The sequence below is a fragment of the Schistocerca americana genome, chromosome 11 (genome assembly GCF_021461395.2).
Source record: "Schistocerca americana isolate TAMUIC-IGC-003095 chromosome 11, iqSchAmer2.1, whole genome shotgun sequence".
NCBI lineage: Eukaryota > Metazoa > Arthropoda > Insecta > Orthoptera > Acrididae > Schistocerca > Schistocerca americana.
The window spans coordinates 22,674,082-22,696,276 of NC_060129.1; the positions used below are offsets into that span (position 1 = coordinate 22,674,082).

At 41.6% G+C, this 22,195-nt stretch overlaps 1 protein-coding gene across 6 annotated transcripts in view; it reads right to left on the reverse strand.

Moving 5' to 3' along the window:
* The window catches only part of LOC124553733, a 161,204-nt gene that overhangs the window by 133,801 nt on the left and 5,208 nt on the right, over nucleotides 1-22,195 (reverse strand). For all 6 annotated transcript variants that reach the window (XM_047127661.1, XM_047127662.1, XM_047127660.1 and 3 more), the window contains exon 2: nucleotides 17,212-17,304. In XM_047127661.1, coding sequence (XP_046983617.1) covers nucleotides 17,212-17,238 — 27 coding nt within the window. In that variant the 5' untranslated portion in view covers nucleotides 17,239-17,304. The remainder of the gene's footprint in view (nucleotides 1-17,211; nucleotides 17,305-22,195) is intronic.

Here is a 22,195-nt window from a genome sequence, read left to right on the forward strand (position 1 = left end):
TTCAAAAAAGAATGGACCAGTGACAAACGTAGCAGCGAAGCCACACCGGACGGTGACACGTTCACCGTGCAGAGGAACTTCGTGCACAGTGAGTAAAGGTGAAGATTCCCACACTCGGCAATTCTGTGTGTTCACCTCACCCGTCAGAGAAAAACGAGCTTCATCTGTCTACAGGATGGTCCAGGGCCAGCCCTAGTTAACTTTAATCCTCGTGAGAAAGCGGAGAGAGAAGTTGTCATTGTGCGTCCCGTGGTGCAAGCTGCTGTACGACACGGGTTTTGTAAGGGTACCATTTGAGAACGGTTCGAAAGACCTTCCGTACAGTGGACCACGGGAGCTCAACTGTCGTGACACAGCACGTGCACTGCCTGACGATCGGGAATTGCACACATTGTCTGTCCTAGCAACAGCAATTTCGTCAATCACCTGTCGTGCAACCGGACATCGGCCTCTACCCGGAGCGACGCCCAGTTCTCCAGTCGATTTGAACTTCTTCACCGTTCTCCGCACAGCAGGTGGAGGAAGAGGACCCTTCCGTAATCCTTTCAACAGGCAATTTTCTCGATGTGCAGTTGCAGCATTACTGTTGTTTTGATAATAGAGCTTCACCGATAATGCCCTGTTTCTTATGTCCGAACTCGTGTAGACACGTCTACAAGTGCAGCCTGACTGGTCAGGTGTGTGAGACTATGAATCACGACGACTGATCGTGGCACCTGGTGGCTGTAACTGGAACTGGAGAATGGCACTGTGATGCACGGAAATCGTGCACCCCATACTTTGGACGTTAATCCTACCAAGTTTGGTACTCGAATGGTAGTTAGTTTCCACGTTATAAAGTGTTAAATAAGGAAAGTTTAATTATAACCACCCATTCATTTATGTATTGAGTCAATAGATACACAATATAGGTAATTATTTTCTTCAGCAAGTTGCAAGTGTAACACAACAATAAAGGCAGTTACGAGGCTTGCACTGGCTACACGCAACATTTCTAGCAATAAAACAACTACTGGTTCTAATTTTTTTTAAATGTCGACATAAGGTAGGACACACAGTTCTAAGTCTTCAAATGTGGCATTATATTCCAAAAAAATGACCCCTGGATACACTTGAAGAGCTTAAAATATATACTTGGATAAAAAAGACACCACACATGTCAGTTTTTAAATGAAACTGCTTCCTATTATGGAAACCTTTCTGAAAGTACATTTCGATCTGTTACGATGCCTCTTCTCGCTGTTTTCAAACTTTTGAACTTAGATGGGGGCTTCTTTTACTACTGTCTTACTCTTGTCTACACTTGCAACCAGCAGCTACCCGTTTGCTATTCGAATATCAAGTCTGCTGGCAGGTGCTATCTATCCTGCTTCTACAATAGTGCACGTCTAGCTTATCTACAGTTTTTACTCTTTTTCACATTGAAAAGGCTTCACTCACACTCACTTTTGTATTGGGAATACCAGTTACCAACTTTACGAAGGGCGTTTGAAAAATCCGTGGAAAATCTTAGAGATGGTCATGTTTAGTTCGGAGCAATCTTCGGAAAGAATGCACGCCAAGTTTCAGCCATATTGGTCAATTTCTTCGTGTTTGGCATTCGTGTGAATCAAGGAAGTCAAGTGATTATCAAAAAATGGACAAAAAAGAATTTCGTTTGGTGATTAAACATTACATGAAAGGCAAAACGCCTCAGGAGACTAAAGACAAGCTTGAAAACATTACAGTGACTCTGCACCTTCGATTAGAACAGTTTATACGTGGTTTCATAATTTCTGGAGTGTCCATATGGGTACAAGTGATGCTGAAGGTTCTGGACACCCTGTGTAGGTTATGACTCCAGAAATCATTGATAAAATACATGATATGGTGATGGATGACAGAAGAGTTAAGACGCGTGAGACTGCTAGTGATGTAGGCATCTCCAATTAACGGGTACATAATATTTTGCATAAACATTTGGACATGAGAAAGCTATCTGCAAGATGGGTTCCGCGATTGCTCACACTTGACCAAAAACGGAATCGTGTGCAGTGTTGCAAGGACTGTTTGCAGCTGTTCAGGAAGAATCCAGAGGAAGCATCATTTCGCCACTGTGGATGAAACATGGATACATTACTATACCCCTGAGATGAGACGACAATCTAAACAATGGGTTACCAAGGGAGAATATGCATCAAAAAGGCGGAGACCATTCCTTCGGCAGGAAAGGTTATGGTGACCGTCTTTTGGGATTCGCAAGGGATAATCCTCATCGACTATCTGGAAAAGGGTAAAACTATTACAGGTGCATATTATTCATCATTATTGGACCATTTGAAAACCGAGCTGCAAGAAAAACACTGACGATTGGGCCACAAAAAAGCCCTTTTCCATCACAACAATGCACCAGCACACACCTCAGCAGTTGTGGTCGCAAAATTAATGGAAATAAGATTCCAACTTGTTTCACATTCCCCCTATTCTCCAAGCTTGGCTTCCTCAGACTACTAATTGCTCCCCAATTTTAAGAAATGACTGGCGGGACACAGATTTTCTTCAAACGAGGAGGTGATTGCAGCAAATAATAGCTATTTTGCAGACTTGGACAATTCCTATTATTCGGAAGGGATCAACAAATTAGAACGGCGTTGCATGAAGTGTATAAGTCTAGAAGGAGACCATGTTGAAAAATAAAAAAGGTTTACCCCAAACACATAAGTAGTTTTTATTTTTGAACAGACTTTTCAAACGCCCCTCGTATGTACTACTACAGACTTGCCCCAGATTCACACTGTTAGCACTAACAAGAGGAAGGCGTCAGACACAGCCGACTAATTCATCTCATATTTGTCAAGTTGCTTACATACAACCTAAAGCGAAAGGCTGTAAGATATTTTGGTTCAAGCCCCTACCCCTACCAACCCCAGAGTTTAAGAACACCATTCCTAAACTTCATGAATCACAATTGACTCAAAATTTAGGGATCAATAAACAATTAAAAACTGAGCATTTTTCTTCATCATATATATAGGGTCTGCTTATGTACCCACAGCATAACCACCGTTCAGTGGAAGTGCCTCTGGCAAAATGGCTAAGATATCTGGCTCCAGAGCAGAGGACCCACGTTTGATTCCCAAATACATTTTACAGCTTTTTTTCATTTGTGCTTTTATCCGTATGAAAACTGGTACAATTAGGAGGGTTAATAAGGTAAGTGGGACACTAAGGAATAACAACAACACAGGCTAATAAATTTCTTAAACAACTTCTTCCTTTACAGTGGACTTTTCACTCGCTCTCTTCCACGTCCTCTCTTTCCTTCGAACAACTACCAGGATGGTACTTGTCATATAAACATTTGAAGCAAATATACTTGCAGCATCAAGAACATGTAGCAAATGCAATCTTAGGGCAACTACAGTGTTCCTTCTTAAGATTACAAAAATCAGTGTGGACTGTTGACCACGAATTATGCTACATATCTTTATCTGCTCCCCCCCCCCCCCCCCCTGTTGGTCAATTCATGCTGGGTTTCCACAAACGCATTGTGACTCTGAAGCCTCAAAATAAAGCTCTGTCCCGCACCTGACTGTAAACACGTGTCACGTGAGATGAATTTGCACCAGTCTCACTGGGGACAATGAGTCTTAAAATTTTAATTCTTTACTAAACCGGGCCATCTGAGATATTTATTTGAGTACCTTGCTATTATTCCTTATAGACAGGAAGGAAGTCAGCAATCGGTTGGGATTAAATCTGTACTTTATTGCAGATCTACATTTCAGCTACAATATAGCTATCATCAGTGCACATGAAGTGACTCTTATAGACTCAACAGACTAGTAAATGCACATATTATATGACCATAGCAGGTACACAGCTTAATTCAAACTAATTGAATTATGTTACATACATTCTAAGGTACACAAGTCTGTCGAATCTGTACAACACACTGCATAATCACTGATGATAGCTATACTGTAGCTGAAATCCTAAAGTACAGATTGAACTGCAGTAATTCCCGAATTCCCTGTTTGAATTACATCACCGTCACTGTGCACAGCAGTTCTAATGGAAACCAACCTGATGAAAATTCCTTATTGTTTTACTTACCTTATTAACACTAGAACAGCGGAAGAGGTTATAACACTAGAACAGCAGAAGGGGTTAAAATGACCCCGTCATACATTTTTCATCCATTGTCATATCCAATTTGTTTATTTCGTTAATGAAATTATATGACTTTTTCTAAATTTTTCTCCTCTTTCTGAAGCTGTTTTAGTGTTTACAAAATATTTGAATTTTCTTAGACATTTCACTTAGTATCCCAAGTACGGCAGAAGGAGTCAATGTGACCCCACTTTAATTTCTCTTCTGAATATAAGTAAATTATCCAACAATACAGTGAGCAGTAACGCAGAGCAGTTGCTCCTCATTGTTACAACTTGGCATGTGTACATTCCAGCCCACCACAGCTTATGTTGTGTCACTCAAGCAATCTTTGTCCGTGAAACACGTTTTCGAACACACATCGTCAGCGTAGATTTTGTGATGAAGAAGTGTTACATCTCTTAAAGAATCAGAAATTGATTTCAGTGACAAAGATGACGATTACGTACCTGACACAAGTGAAGATGAAGACACTGTGAACGAGGCACGATTAGTGGAAGAGGATTCAGATGCTGATATACGTCAATTATCACCTCTTTCACTACAGCAGGTACAACCGGAAGCATCTACGACGATGATTGCAAGGGGTGGAACCGTGTGGGGGATTGGAAATTATTCATCTTCTAGAAGGCAGTCAGCTGTGAATGTTCTGAAGGAGAGAGGAGGTCCCACTGCTTACGATTGTCAACGATTAGACAGCTCTGTCATTAATGCCTACCGTCTTATTTTTGACGAAGCAATGCTACGTTTTGTGAAGAAATACACAGACTCAAATGCTCGAAAAGTACTCTAAAAAACGATGACTGGACTGCGTCACTTGAGGAGCTGGAGAAACTGATAGCCATCGTGTACGTTCGGGGTGTATCGTGCAGAAGAGGTATGCCTGTGGATGATTTCTGGCCGCACTCTCGGGTGCCTGCTTGTATCGAGGAGAGATTTCAGGAGATTCTCAGATTTCTCCGTTTTGATGAAAAATCACCCCGAACTGAACGCCTGGCAGCCAACAAATTCACTCTCGTACCTGAAATTTGGGGAAAGTTCATTGAAAACTGTACTCGCACTTACCGCCCAGGAGAAAATATATAACCACCGATGAGCAACTGTTACCAAGTAAAGCAAGATGCAGGTCCAACAAACCAGACAAATATGGTCTCAAATTCTGCTTGGCCGTTGATGTAATGACAAAGTACAGGGTGTTTCAAAAATGACCGGTATATTTGAAACTGTAATAAAAACTAAACGAGCAGCAATAGAAATACACCGTTTGTTGCAATATGCTTGGGACAACAGTACATTTTCAGGCAGACAAACTTTGGAAATTACAGTAGTTACAATTTTCAACAACAGATGGCACTGCGGTCTGGGAAACTCTATAGTACGATATTTTCCACATATCCACCATGCGTAGCAATAATATGGCGTAGTCTCTGAATGAAATTACCCGAAACCTTTGACAACGTGTCTGGCGGAATGGCTTCACATGCAGATGAGATGTACTGCTTCAGCTGTTCAATTGTTTCTGGATTCTGGCGGTACACCTGGTCTTTCAAGTGTCCCCACAGAAAGAAGTCACAGGGGTTCATGTCTGGCGAATAGGGAGGGCCAATCCACGCCGCCTCCTGTATGTTTCGGATAGCCCAAAGCAATCACACGATCATCGAAATATTCATCCAGGAAATTAAAGATGTCGGCCGTGCGATGTGGCCGGGCACCATCCTGCATAAACCACGAGGTGTTTGCAGTGTCGTCTAAGGCAGTTTGTACCGCCACAAATTCATGAAGAATGTCCAGATAGCGTATTGCAGTAATCGTTTCGGATCTGAAAAATGGGCCAATGATTCCTTTGGAAGAAATGGCGGCCCAGACCAGTACTTTTTGAGGATGCAGGGACGATGGGACTGCAACATGGGGCTTTTCGGTTCCCCATATGCGCCAGGTCTGTTTATTGACGAAGCCGTCCAGGTAAAAATAAGCTTCGTCAGTAAACCAAATGCTGCCCACATGCATATCGCCGTCATCAATCCTGTGCACTATATCGTTAGCGAATGTCTCTCGTGCAGCAATGGTAGCGGCGCTGAGGGGTTGCCGCATTTGAATTTTGTATGGATAGAGGTGTAAACTCTGGCGCATGAGACGATACGTGGACGTTGGCGTCATTTGGACCGCAGCTGCAACATGGCGAACGGAAACCCGAGGCCGCTGTCGGATCACCTGCTGCACTAGCTGCGTGTTGCCCTCTGTGGTTGCCGTACGCGGTCGCCCTACCTTTCCAGCACGTTCATCCGTCACGTTCCCAGTCCGTTGAAATTTTTCAAACAGGTCCTTTATTGTATCGCTTTTCGGTCCTTTGGTTACATTAAACCTCCGTTGAAAACTTCGTCTTGTTGCAACAACACTGTGTTCTAGGCGGTGGAATTCCAACACCAGAAAAATCCTCTGTTCTAAGGAATAAACCATGTTGTCTACAGCACACTTGCACGTTGTGAACAGCACACGCGTACAGCAGAAAGACGACGTACAGAATGGCGCACCCACAGACTGCGTTGTCTTCTATATCTTTCACATCACTTGCAGCGCCATCTGTTGTTGAAAATTGTAACTACTGTAATTTCGAAAGTTTGTCCGCCTGAAAATGTACTGTTGTCCCAAGCATATTGCAACAAACGGTGTATTTCTATCGCTGCTCGTTTAGTTTTTATTGCCGTTTCAAATATACCGGTCATTTTTGAAACACCCTGTATATACGTAATGCTTTCCCGCACCTTGGCAAAGAGGACACGCATAGAGAGAACTGACCACTTGGAGAGTACATCGTTCTGGATCTCGTGGAGCCATTTGTAAACTGAGGAAGAAATGTGACCGCAGACAACTTCTTTACATCTCTTCAACTTGCTAAAAAACTCAAAGAAAACAAAACTTCATTAGTTGATACAACGAACAAGATCTGCCGTGTAATCCCCGATGAAATCAGGAAGCCAATGCTGAAATACACTCCACCACAATACTGCCCAATAGTGGCAACATAGACTGCACCTTGTCTGAATACCAAAGAAAGAAGAATAAAAATGTCATTCTTCTGAGTACGCTGCATGCTGAAGTAGCAATCAGCAAGGAAGGAAAGAAAAAACCTGAAACCGTAATGTTCCACAATGCGACAAAGTACGGGGTGGATGTGGATGATCAAATAACCCGTACATATATTTGAAGGTTGCACATAGGAGATGGCCAATGCACACCTTCTACAACATACTGGACATGGCGGCAATAAATACACGAGTCATCTGTAACATAGTAACGAACGAGAAAATGGAAAAGCAGTTCATACTTCAACTGGCAAATGAACTCGAGGAAACGGCAGAGCAAGAACGTCAGGCAAAGGAAGGAGATATGAGACTGAAATCACCTAGAAAGTGGAGGAAGTGCAAAATCAGCCTCTGCAAAGGCAACAAGAGCAGCGAAAACTGCGTAAAGTGCCACAAAGCTGCGTGCGGAAAATGTGCGCGTAAAACAGAAATCGCCTGCGCTAAGTGCATCTAGCAGCTTCAAATGACTCGAGTGAAATGTAATACACAGCTGTTTGTAAAACACATGAGAGAGTAAAATGGATAAAATATATTAATGTATCTAAAAGGTTGTATGAATAGTTAATAAACTAAAATCTATAGTTAAGAAATTTGCTAGGAGTAGCAACAATAAATATGTATGATACATTGTAACAATACCAGAGAATGAAAGTTGCTACTCACCATATAGCGGAGATGCCGAGTCGCGATACACACAACATAAAGATTCACACAATTAAAGCTTTCGGCCATTAACGCCTTTCTCAGCAGTAGACGCACACACACACACACACACACACACACACACAAACGCAACTTGCACACACATCTGCAGTCTCAGATAGCTGAGACCACACTGCGAGCAGCAGCACCAGTGCATGATGGGAGTGGCAACTGAGTGGGGGTAAGGAGGAGGCTGGGGCGGGGAGGGGGAGGGATAGTACGGTGGGAGTGGTGGACAGTGAAGTGTTGCAGTTTAGACGGAGGGCAGGAGAGAAGGTGCAGAGGGGGGAGGGGGTAAGTAGTGGAAAGGAGAGAAATAAAAGAAATTAAAAGACTGGGTGTGGTGGTGGAATGAGGGCTGTGTAGTGCTGGAATGGGAACAGGGAGGGGGCTGGATGGGTGAGGACAGTGAGTAACGAAAGTTGAGGCCGGGAGGGATACGGGAACGTAGGATGTATTGCAGGGAAAGTTCCCACCTGCGCAATTCAGAAAAGCTAGTGTTGGTGGGAATCTTAATGACTGCTTCACAGCCTGTTCCATATGGATCCTTCCCACCAACACTTACAGCCGATGAGGCTCACACGATTTTTGTACAGAATTTGTCACATACTCTTTAGGACTCCACGAAAGTGTAGATATTACTGGCGAAGAGTGTGTAGAAAATATAGGTTCGGTGCAGAATTTATCAGTTTGTGTCTACAAACAAACTGCCAGTTATTGGAGGGGGGGAATCAGGATTCATAGACCAACTGAATGGGAAAATGAAAAAAAATCCAGTGCCCAATGTGCTCTGACCCGTAGCTTGAAGTAATCGATCTGTCATATTGCAACGTGGAATTTGAAACTTTCAGCACAGGGAAGAAACATGTAGAGGAACTACGGCTCAAGTTTCAAAAAACAGTTGCACATACACTGGGTAGATATGTATCCAGTAGAACAGTTCATGAGGGGAGCGAACCTCCGTGGTATACAGTCACTGTAAGGAAACTTCTAAAGAAACATAGAGCACTGCACGAAAGGTGTCAAACAAAGCGTAGGGTTATAGATAGAGAGATGCTTAATGAAACGTGTTTGGTTGTCAGGAGAGCAATACACAAAAAAATGGTTCAAATGGCTGTGAGCACTATGGGACTTAACATCTGTTGTCATCAGTCCCCTAGAACTTAGAACTACTTAAACCTAACTAACCTAAGGACATCACACACATCCATGCCGAGGCAGGATTCGAACCTGCGACCGTAGCAGTCTCGCGGTTCCGGACTGAGCGCCTAGAACCACTAGACCACTGCGGCCGGCTAGCAATACACAAATCCTTCAATAACAACAGTAGCAGAATATTGTCAAATGATCTTTCACAAAACTCCAAGAAATTCTGATCATATGTAAAGGCTATTAGTGGCTCTAAAGTTAGTGCCCAGGCCCTATCACATGAGACAGGACCAGAAACTGAGCAAGCGAAGCAAAAGCTGAGATGCTTAATTCCGTTTTCAAATGTTCCTTTACAAAGGAAAACCCAGGAGAACTGCCCCAGTTTAATCCTTGTACCACTGAAAAGATGAGACAAATAAGTGGTGTTGAGAAACAACTGCAATCGTTAAAATTGAACAAAGCTCCAGGGCCCAATGGAATACGTATGAGATTTACGGTCAATTTGCAGCTGAGGTAGCCCAACTATAATCTATTGTCGATCCCTCAAATAAAAAACCATTCCCAGTTCTTGGAAAAAAGCACAGGTCACATCCCTTTACAAGGATAATAGAAAAGATCCACAAAACAATCGTAAAATATCCTCGACATCGATTTGTTGTAGAATCTTAGAACATATTCTCGGCTCACACGTAATGATATACCCGTGTCACCCAGCACGCATTCTGAAACCACTGATCGTGCGAAACCCAACTCACATTTTTCTCACATGACGTGCTGAAAGCTATGGATTGAGGCCGTCAGGTAGACGAATTATTTCTTGACTTCTGATAAGCAATTGACTTAGTACCACACATATGCTTACTGTCAAAAGTATGACCATATGGGGTATCAAGTGAAATTTGTGATTGGACTGAGGACTTTTTGGCAGGGAGACCACAGCATGTTATCTCAGAGAAAGAGTCATCATCAGATGTAGAAATTAACTTGGGTGTGCGCCAGGGAAGTCTGTTGAGATTCTTGCTGTTCATGTCCTTAACAGCCTTCTGGACAACATTGATAGTATTCACAAACTTTTTGCAGATGATGCAGTTAGCTACAATGAAGCTGAAAGAAGCTGCAGCATAAATTTTAACGCAGCTCTTAATAATATTTCATAGTTGGCAACTTGCTTCAAATGTTCAGAAATATAAAACTGAGCACTTACAAAATGAAAAAATTGTAGTATCCTAGCACCACAATAGCAATGACTCAGTCGTGATCTGCCAACTCGTACAAATATGTGAGTGTAGCACTATGTATGGATATGAAATGGAATGATCGTACACTATGTGATCAAAAGTATCCGGACACCTGGCTGAAAAGAACTTACATGTTTGTGACGCCCTCCATCGGTAATGGTGGAATTCAATATGGCATTTTCCCACCCTTAGCCTTGATGACAGCTTCCACTATTGCAGGAATATGTTCGATCAGGTGCTGGACGGTTTCTTGGGGAATGGCAGCCCATTCTTCACGGAGTGCCCCACTGAGGAGAGGTATCGATGTCAGTCGGTTGGGCCTGGCACGAAGTTGGCATTCCAAAACATCCCAAAGGTGTTCTATAAGATTCAGGTCAGGACTCTGTGCAGGCCAGTCCATTACAGGGGTTTTATTGTTTGTGACCACTCCGCCACAGGCCGTGCATAATGAGCAGGTGCTCGATCGTGTACAAAGATGCAATTGCCATGCTCGAATTATTCTTCAACAGAGGAAAGCGAGAAGGTGGTTAAAACATCAATGTAGGCCTGTGCTGTGATAGTGCCATGCAAAACAACAAGGAGTGCAAGCCCCCTCCATGAAAAACACGACCACACCATAACACCACCGCCTCCGAATTTTACTGTTGGCACTACACACCCTGGCAGATGACATTCGCCGGGCATTTGCCATACCCACACCCTACCATCGGTTCGCCATATTGTGTACCGTGATTCGTCACTCCACACAACATTTTTTCCACTGTTCAATCATCCAATTTTTACGCTCCATACACCGAGTGAGGCATCATTTGGCATTTACTGGCGTCATGTGTGGCTTACGAGCAGCCGCTTGACCGTGAAATCCAAGTTTTCTCACCTCCCACCTAACTGTCATAGTGCTTGCAGTGGATCCTGATGTAGTTTGGAATTTCTGTGTGATGGTCTGGATAGATGTCTGCCTATTACATATTACAACCCTCTTCAACGGTCAGCAGTCTCTGTCAGTCAACAGATGAGGTCAGCCTGTACATTTTTGTATTGTATGTGGCCCTTCATGTTTCCACTTCACTATCACATTGGAAACAGTGGACCTAGGGATGTTTAGGAGTACAGAAGTCTCACATACAGACGCACAAAACCAGTGAAACCCAATCACCTGACCAGGTTTGAAGTCTGTGAGTTCTGCAGAGGGCTCCAGTCTGCTCTCTCACAATGTCTAGTGACTACTGAGGTTGCTAATAAGGGGTACCGGGCAGTAGGTGGCAGCACAATGCACCTACTATGAAAAACGCATGATTTTGTGGGTGTCCGGATACTTTTGACCACGAAGTGTATATGTTCAGCCGTGAGCAAATCAGGTGGCAAACTTCAGTTTAGTGGTAGAATACTAGGGAAATTCAATCACTCTACAAAGGAGACTGCTTACAAATCATTTGTGTGACCCACCTCAGAATACTACTCGAGTGTGTGGGGCCTGCAGCAAATATGACTAACTGAGCATGTTCAACACATACAGGCAATGGCATCAGGAATGGTCACAGGTTTGCCTGACCTGTTGGGAAAGTCAGAAAGATGCTGAAGAAACTGAACTGGCAGACCCCTGAAAAAAGCCTACATACATGTCTCTAGGAATTCACTACAGCCCCTAGGCATCTTCTACACTGGGATTGTGAGGAAATGATTACATCAATTACAAAACGCACAGAGGCATTTAAACAATCATTCTTCCCGTGCTCCGCATACGAGTGGAATGGGAAAAACCCTACTAACGGGTACAGTGGGCTGCACCCTCTGCCACGCACTTTACAGTGGTCTGCAGAGTGTGGATGCAGATGTGTAATGTGACAGAGGATATAAAGACAATCTAGGTTTCTTGAAGCACTCCCCTCAGGAGCAATTTCGTTGTTTACACAAGTCTCCACATGGCTTCCCACTGTACGGGATACAGTGCTCACAGTTCACAGGCCTGCTCCCACTGACTGCTTGCAGAGCAGAATGCCCATTATACATTCTCTGTAATTTTCATAGATGTATTGCTATATTTATTTTACTTTGAACTGCCCTGCATTTTTGTAAATCCTTTCACAGCTTTTCAAAATCTCATTTCACATGCCTGAATCTTATTCTGCTCATTTATACAGAAGTACAGGAACTCCCACAGTTTCACATTATTAAATTTTAATTTAAAAAATATTATGAAAAAGAAGGAATGCTACTCACCGTATAGTGGAGATGTTGAGTCACAACAAAAAGACTACTAAAAGCATAAGCTTTTGGCCGGAAGGTATTCTTTCGAAATAGCAACATTCACACACATTCATACAAACGCAGCTCACACACGTGACCACTGTCCTTCACTTTGTGTGTGTGTGTGTGTGTGTGTGTGTGTGTGTGTGTGTGTAGGGGGGGAGACAGTGACAGAGAGATGCATTTGCACAAACATTTGTGTATGTTGCCTATTTCAGAATAATGCCTTCCAGTCGAACGCTTACGCTTTTAGTAGTTTTTGTGTGCGTGTCTGCAGTTCAACATTTCCACTATTAGTCCAGTAGAATTAGCATTCAAATTGGAAATAACTGCTACAAAAGGTTATATTGTTTTAATGGCTTCGTTTGTGTCCCAGTATGACTATCCTAGGTTTTCCCCCCTCGGCGAAGTTGAGGAAAAGTGGTGGGGGACAAAAATGTACACAAAAAAGGGGTATTTTTTCGGCTTTGTGATTATGTCGGAAGTGACTCACAATATCGAAAACATAGTGGAATTGAAAATTCTAGGGCATGTAGTTATGCAATGAATGAGACCATCCACATATTTTTTGGACCACCTGTTTCCATACTAGTGTTCTTCAAAATTGGACCAATTTTACATGTTCATGAAAAAATTTCGTTTTTACCTCAGTTTTTTGGTAATATTGTTGAAACTAACCCACCTATCAATAAAAAAGATATGGAGAGATAAATTCTGCATTCGATGAAAACAAAAGTGAATTTATTGGACCACCCATTTGGGTACAGCTCCTCACTGAAGTTGGACCATTTCTCATCATCAATTAATACAATTTCAAATGTAGTTCTTCAGTAATTCTTATGTATACTCTTTTAAATACAGAACTATAGCAACCCACTGTCTTGTAATTATTTAATATAGTAATAGAATAAAATATTAAAATTTTGTAAAATTTGAAAAATAATATTAAAAAAGTTTTTCATATATCGGGGGTTAAGAACGGAGACCTGGCATCTGACAGATGTCAGGGAAAGTCCTGGCTCAAAAAAACTTGTAAGTGAAAAAATATATTTTATAACAAAATGAAGCAAAAAAGACAATGCACAACCTGAGAGTAATAAACGATTATGCTCTAAATAAAAAATCGAAGCAATCAAAAATTTTATTAAAAAGTTACATTTTTTAGATCCCCTGTAAAATTTGTCTTTTGTCAGATACGTGGTCTCCGTTCTTAACCCTCGATATAATATAGTGATACCCATTCAACTGATACGAAGGAGGCAGGAAGGGAGCGACACTCCTTGAAATTAAGTAGCGGTTATTATATTTCGAAATTACAAAATTTTACATAAATGTATGAGATGAAAAAGGTAAAAGTAGGTACGTACACAAATTTCACATGCGTCGACGTTTGACTGTCACTGCACCACTGTAATTTCCGAGTCCGACGCCCTGTCACTCAGCTCCTCAAAGTCAGTAATTTTCGTCACCTCATATATACAGTCCAGGTCTTCGTCAACATCTGGTTCGTCAGTTTCATCTGGTTGTAGTAAGTTAGTGCACGAGTTCCCCTTGCAATTGACACAAATTTATGAGCACTTAATACCAGCCTTCCGACACGCAGAACTACGTGCACAGCCCTTGTTGCATTTGCAGGAAACTGTTGAGAGAAGAGACTGTGGAGCTGGTTCTTTGGAGGTAGGAACAGAGCCAAAACCAAACTCTGAAGCCTGCCATCCCCAGAGGAGCGGATCCATCTGGTGTCCTATCCACATTTGTACTTGTAAGTAGGTCCTCAAGCAATGCTGGCGAACTGCTTCTGATGTCGGTGGTAGGGATGATAGGGTGAATCTGGAATTTGGAAAACAGGTCGAATCGCTATTTGTCTAAAGTGTCTCCTGCCGTACCTCCAGAGAGGGTTGTTAAAAATCGGAGGCCAGCTTTGACAATAGCTTCAGCCTGAGTGTCATGCTCTAAGAAAGGTTTGATATCTTCCAGAAGACATTTATTTTTGACCAGTAGATTTACCACCTTCTTCTTGCCCTGACTGAAGAGTGCCGAAGTTGTGTCACATCCACTTATGGCATGGAGAAATACGAGTGGGCCTTCTGATGTTATTTGCCAGTTTGAAACTGCTGGAACCAAATACTTTTGATGAAGTCTTTCCCTTTCCAGGTTTCAAGAAATATATATTCGCTGATGGCGTGGCTAGGCCATTGACCACAATGAGAAGGTCCGTATCCTCACCAACAATCACAACCTTCTCATGTTCCTCTGATACCTCAAGCACTGTGGCAACAATTAGGTGGTCTGCATCTTCATTAGCTTGCTTTACTGAGAAGCCTTCACCTTCAAGCCTCGAAATAAGCAAGCTAATGAGACTCGCTTTATTTCTGTCATTGGAAAGGAATTGCTCCCGTGTCAGAGTCACCATCATTAAGTCGGTAAAGATGACCTCAGGAGTAGTGCGTCTTTTGCTTCGGTGGAGGCGCTCGGCATATTTGATGCTCTCGGTGGGCAGGTCTTCTGTGTAGCCATCGAACAGCAGACTTGTCGCACTTCCGCTGTAGTGTCTTTTTAAATATTCAATGTATTTGGTTAGCATTAACTGGAATGTTTCACCACTCTTCCACACAACTTGGTGGAAAAGAAATCCACCGTTGATGACAAATGCTGCTTCTTCCAGGTTTACATCATCATTCAGTGGTGTGAACAAGTCATATAATACTAACTTGGGAGTCTTCCTCATCCAAGATGTATCGAACAGAGAGAGAGAGAGAGAGAGAGAGAGAGAGAGAGAGAGAGAGAGAGGATAGGGTGCCAGCTCATATCGGAAGAATTCTTTAAGCTGAAACTTCCTGGCAGATTAAAACTGCGTGCTGGACCGAGACTCGAACTCAGGACCCTTGCCTTTCACGGGCAAGTGCTCTACCAGGCTGTGGCTAAGCCATGTCTCCGCAATATCCTTTCTTTCAGGAGTGTTAGTTCTGCAAGGTTTGCAGGAGAGCTTCTGTAAGTCTGGAAGGTATGAGACGAGGTACTGGCAGAATTAAGCTGTGAGGACAGGGCGTGAGTCGTGCTCGGGTAGCTCAGTTGGTAGAGCACTTGCCCGCGAAAGGCAAAGGTCCCGAGTTCGAGTCTCGGTCTGGCACACAGTTTTAATCTGTTAGGAAGTTTCATATCAGCGCACACTCTGCTGCAGAGTGAAAATCTCATTCTGGATTCTCTAAGCTGTTCGGCAGATTTCTTGAGGAGTGCTACCCAGTGGAATGTGGTTTCAGGGTTCTGTGACAGTTGACTGAGTCATCTCTGATGATTTCTGTGCTGATGGACCTAACACATTTAGTAACAGGAAAAGGATCATGGGATTGAAACAACTCAATAAATTTCTGAAGGTCTGCATTGTCATGCTGAACTCTAGCATCCCTCGCATCAACATGTTGCTCTGAGGTAGTGAGTGATACCCCACAAAACTCTTCAACCTGCTGGGTCACTGTAGAAACAGTTGGCATGGTCAGAATTAAACTTTGAATAGTTCTTTAATTTTTTTTCAATCTTTACTCATGATAATGTAATTTTTGAGTTATCTGCGTAAAACTGATCTAGAAACCTAGATTTGTAAATGTGAAGAACCTTACATGCATAGCAATGAAAGTACAAACTTAGGTGTACAGGTACGGGTGGTCCATTTCATTTTTGGTCTCATCAAACACAGAATTTATTCCTACATATCACTTGCACGAACCACTTTATTGATGGGTTAGTTTCAACGATATTACCAAAAAACAGATGTTAAAACTAAAATTTTTCATGAACATGTAAAATTGGTCCAATTTTGAAGAGCACTAGTATAGAAATGGGTGGTGCAAAAAATATGCAGATGGTCTCATTCAATGCAGAATTTCATGCTCTACAATTTTTAATTACACTATGTTTTCGATATTGTGAGTCATTTACGAGATATAATCACAAAACCGAAAAAATACCCCTTTTTCGGGTACATTTTTGCCCCCCCACCACTTTTCCACAACTTCGCCGAGGGGGAAAAACCAAGGATAGTCATATTGGGCCGCAAATGAAGCCATTAAAACAATAAAACCTTTAGTAGGAATTATTTTCGATTTGTCTAATTTTTAGGTTTAACCCTACTGGACTATATATGGTGAGTGGCAACTTCTCCTTTACATAAATATTGTCATTATTCCATCCTGGGTTTCCCGCTATTCAACTTTAGTTTCTATCCTCATCCAAATTTTTTTAAGTTCTGTACCCTACACATAAAACACAATTTTTAAAGTTCTTTATTTACAACTTGATCGTCTAAACAACTTATACAATTTCCAAGACAATTCAAAAATTTTACTTGCTGCATTACCTTTGCACATCACAACCAACAATTTACATGTATGTGACAAATATTTTGAAAAAATTGCTAACATATGAAACAATTCACCAATTACTTGTTGGAATTGCAGGCAACTAGGAGTATTCTAGAAATTGCTTGCGAACTGACAAATTTTATGAAATTTGCAACAGTAAGTTACATTACAAACACTATCAAGTACTGTACCTGCCTGTAGCAACATTAGATAAGTAATGATAAAAAGTATTAAAACACACTATAGAGACAAGTATTATAGAGAAAACTAATTATAGCTTACCTCAGCCTCCGGAACTACACGAAGCATTTCCTTCCCCCTCCTCAGTTGACAGCAGTATACCTCTTGTATAGATAAAATTCAGGGGCCAGACCCCTGAAACACAATAACTTAACTTGGGACCAAAATTCAAACTTGGTTACAAATTATTCATGAACAATGCTATTATCAAACAAACTACCTGGCCCACACTTCCATCCCATCAGTAGCTCTCCCCTACTTTGTTAGACACTCAAGCAGTTCTGCCGCATACCTCGTGGGACTAGCACACTGTCCAACAATAAAAGTGAATCACCCCACCCAGAAGACATGAAAAAGTACCCTACATGCTTGTGTGTACAGTTCCAGTTCATATATTTTGCCCAGTGGCTACTGGTTTCAGTACATAGTACCATTCTCAGGCCATGCTGTGTTCAAAAAAATTCAGTTACATACTCAGAACTGTAGTGCAAGAGCAATTTACAAATATACTATCCTTTATTCCAACAAACACATCATACATAGTGAAACTTAAAATGCATAAGTGACACCTTACCCCTGACATGCATCACACTTACTTTCCAAGTACGTGCATCAACCAATAAAAGATTTTGTCAGTGTTGGGCTTTAAATATATGTAAATTGCAACCAGCAGCAATAAAAGTGCCCCTAAATACAGAGTTCATTTTATTTATTATTATTATTATTATTATTATTATTGTACTTCTTAAAAGGTCACAATGTAAAAAATATGAAAAATGGCATAGTATTTGAAATTAAGAAATAAACTGTATGTAACAACAAAAATGTAAACTTGGGTAAACATATCTGCAATTCTGTTGGGGCACTGTTGGCTACAATTTACATATATTTAAATCTTAAAACTGACCTTATCTTTTAATACTCAGCACACCTACTTGGAAAGTGTGGCAACTGCATGTCAGGGGTACCTAAGATGCTAGCAATGCATTTTAAGGTTCACTATACGTCACGCATTTGCTGTCACAAATATTTTTGTAAATTTGTCTTGCACTGCTGTAGGCCTACTGAGTAAGTAGGCCTAATTGAATTTTTGATCACAGGATGGCCCGAGGACAGTACCGTGCATCTAAACTGGTAGCCACCAGGCAAAATAAATAAATTCCGACTGTAGACACAAACGTCCACTTTTTCAGTAGGGGATCGGTTGCCATTCCACTGACAATGTGTCAGCAATATACAGAACGTGGTCAGTTGTCAACGTAACTTCATACATGTGCACACCACTGGTGCGTGTGTAATGATTAGAGCTGCAACTTTCTGTGACTGGTAAAACAGCCACCAGAATGCATTAGTACTGTTCACATTCAGTGATTACTAGGCTCAGTGGGGTATACGAGGACAACGAACAGCACCGACATCGAGCCAGCACTGTAATGTCAGACATTCAGTGATCGAGGTGAAAGACACGGAGATGCTGCATACTTGTGTGAAAAGCATTATCAGCATCTGACACGGTTTCATTCAGTCGGTCGAATCGTGCAATATCCAGATTTGTGCGGCATTCAGATGTGACTACGGCCCACTGTCAGGCTGTGTGGGAAATTGAGAGAAGGTACACCTGTCGTAAAGGTTCCGGTGGAACACCTCTGCCCACCACAGGGAAGAATCGTCGTACTGTACGCTGAGCATATGGCAATTTCTTCACATCTGTGCCCACTATCCGAGAACGAGTAACGGATTTCCTGCAGCATCCTACGTAATTCCACTCCATCGGTTGGAGATCAGCAACAGCCGGACCAGATTCTGAGTAACGGCTAATTGTGAACGGGCGATAACAACACCATCTCGCATTACATTACTGTAAAGCTTTTGCAAGAAAATAGTGCCCCAAACCCTATGGTGCGCAACAGTAATGTCTCATTATCTTCCCGAGTTTTAACATCTCACTCGAGACAGGGGGATGCTGCCTCAGTTTTACAAGAGGACTGCCAGGAGGACATTAAGGCAAGCACGGGGAATAGTGGCACACTTATCGACCTGGAGTCAGCTCAGGTAAAGGGCACTGCAGCACGTTCACGGTTCCAGATTCACCGGCGGGTGTAGTCAAGTGCGTGTTGCAACACAGACAACACCGCATCTCCATCGAAGAACGTTGTGCCATAGGGACTGTACGACTGAAACAGGGCAATTGTTAAGACACTGGGAGGTTGGAGTTTGCTCTACCCGGCCGTGCTGCATGCATAAACAATATAAATAATATGCAGCAAAATACCCGTCGGAGACTTGTCCGTAATACAATACGGCACTTTTTAACTTACTTTGCATTTTTAGTTTTTAAAGCCAAAAGGTGCATTAAACCTCACACAAATGTAAAAATTAGACTACACTAAAGGTCCATCTGTTAGCACAACCTTTATTCGGCTCTCAAATTTGTTACCTTTGTCAACTCACAACCAAATTATCACCTTTCAACCTAACCTAGACCTCGGGCTACGTTACAGATCAGTCTTGTCACAACATCAACGAATTGGAGTCGTCCAGTCTCACACTTTAACTGAAAAGTTTAAAAAAGTAACAGCCTGCGCGGAAAAATATTGCATTCATTTCAATACCTTTCAGGGGCGATAGGCAGCATTTCCGTACTGTGCGTACATCAGTTTTTATGAATTGTAAGCAGAGCAGATTGTGTCTCGTGAAGTAACTGAACAGTGCAATAAACACAGCACACAAAGACTGGTTGTTGTGTTTTAAATACAATCAAATTTTACATGTCAGCGCATAAATAAAGCTGTAAGTTATATGTAATATAAACATGTCTCGGAAAAGGACAATGTATTTCTACTGTCACTTGCCTAATTTATCATGTTCCGTTAATCCCATTAACAAAGTGAAATTTCACAGATGTGGGACGAAACATCATGGACGCCTCCTTAGTTTATTTGCTATTCATATAGCCTATCAATTTTTACTTGAGTACAATGGTATTTTTCACATAAAATATTTTCTTACATCTCAGATGGAATAATGGGGACACGGATTAAATCCTACATTACAAATGGGAAACAAAGGGTAATAATTACTGACAGTATTGGAATCCCAGCTTTATCCGAGTGGGGCACTGTCAACACTGTAGTGTCTCAAGGCACGGTACTGTATCTTATATTTATAAATGGCCTTCCACACTGCACCACGTCAGTGAGCAAGTTCACCCTATTCGTTGATAATACTTCTCTTCCAGTTGACAAAGCAACAGGGAGCAACTGGGAAACATCTGAGAACAATGCATTTGATGAAATTCTGAAATGATTTAATTGTAATGGACTCTCTCTGAATGTAACTGAAACTCATTATGTACAGTTTCACATGGCGCATAAAGAACTGGGGGATATAAATAGAATGTAATGGACAACAAATAAAGCAAGTAAACTCAGCTAAGTTTCTGGGTGTGTACATAGATTGCAAACTAAATTGGTCCAACCATATCCTCGGTCTAGAAAAAAGGCTACATTCTGCAACATTTGACTTAAGCACAATTGCATCAAACACACATGAGGAGGCCACAAGAGCTGCCTATTTCGGATATTTCCATGCCCTTTTGTCTTACAGAATCATCTTTTGGGGCATCCAGCCATGGCAAAAAAAAACTTTTTATTGCTCAGAAGAGAGCTACACATCATGAGGTGCGCATCCAAGGCACTCGTGCAGGAATCTGTCTAGGAAACTACAGGTATTTACGATGATATCTCAGTACATATATTCCCTTGTATGTTTCGTTAATAAAAATCACTCTCTCTTCAAAACCAATAGTGAATATCATGGTCAAAACACAAGGTGAAAAGAGGACTTTCATAGTAACAAGTCAAACTTGAACGGAAAGTGGTGTCTACAAATCAGAGATCACTTGCCTAAAGTATGGCATGCCCCAGGGCTCGGTGTTGGGCCCCCTTCTGTTATTGATCTACGTAAATGATATTAAATACTGTACTATAAATTCCAAAATTGTTCTGTATGCCAATGGCACGTCCATTGTGCGTAAAAATGAATCATGTAATGAACTAGAGGCCAAGTGTAATAATTTGATGAAAGAAATTAATCAGTTTTTTAATGAAAGCCACTTAAATGTAAGCACCAGTAAAACATGTTTGATGGAGTTTAAGAAAAGTAGTTTGAATGGGGTGAAGCGGGGTAAGTGTAACCGTGGGGTTAGTGTAACCACGGCTTATAGTGCCTTAAAGAATCTGTATTTTTACCTCTGACCTATCACACATGTTAATTTACTCCTTTCTTTGTTATATTTAACCACAAGTTGTCAAATCTGACATAAATTGGTAATTAATTTTTGGACTTTAATTGACGTCTACATTTTCACTCTGCGAGAGAGTGACATGCTCAGAATTTGGTGGTCTGTCATTTTTGCAGTTTTAAAGATAACTGCACAATTTTTTGGTTACAAACTAACTTTTGCATGATAATTTCCAATTTGAGATTCGTTTTACTCTACTGATAAAGCTCTTGATATGCCAGGCATGGTTACACTTACCCCAACTTTTTCCCATGTGGGGCAAGTGTAACCAGGGGGGTTACACTTGCCCCAAACAAACTTACCGGAACATATTTATTTATTTAAGCCGTAACCCCATTTTTGTCATCACTCTAGATCAACTAAACTGGCCTTCTTGTGTGTGAAATCTACTTGGGACCAAAAGTTAACTCATCACCAGAGACATCATCAAGGGGTAAAAATTAGCAAACGTGACTTTTCCAATCTCCTCACTGCTGTATGGAATGAAACACCACCTGAATTGTTGAAAAGTGGTTTTCAAAAAGCAGGAATATTCCCTTACAGTAGAGAAGTAATTGATAAAACTAAATATGATCTGGAGGCATATAAAAGATATGTAGCTCATCCCAAATCTTTGGCAGAAACAAATCCATTGCCAGCTCACGATAATGCAGCCATACACTGTGTGGAAGCTACGTCTCTAACAGAAAGTACTCAGATTTTGCTGAACAACCTCCAGAATTT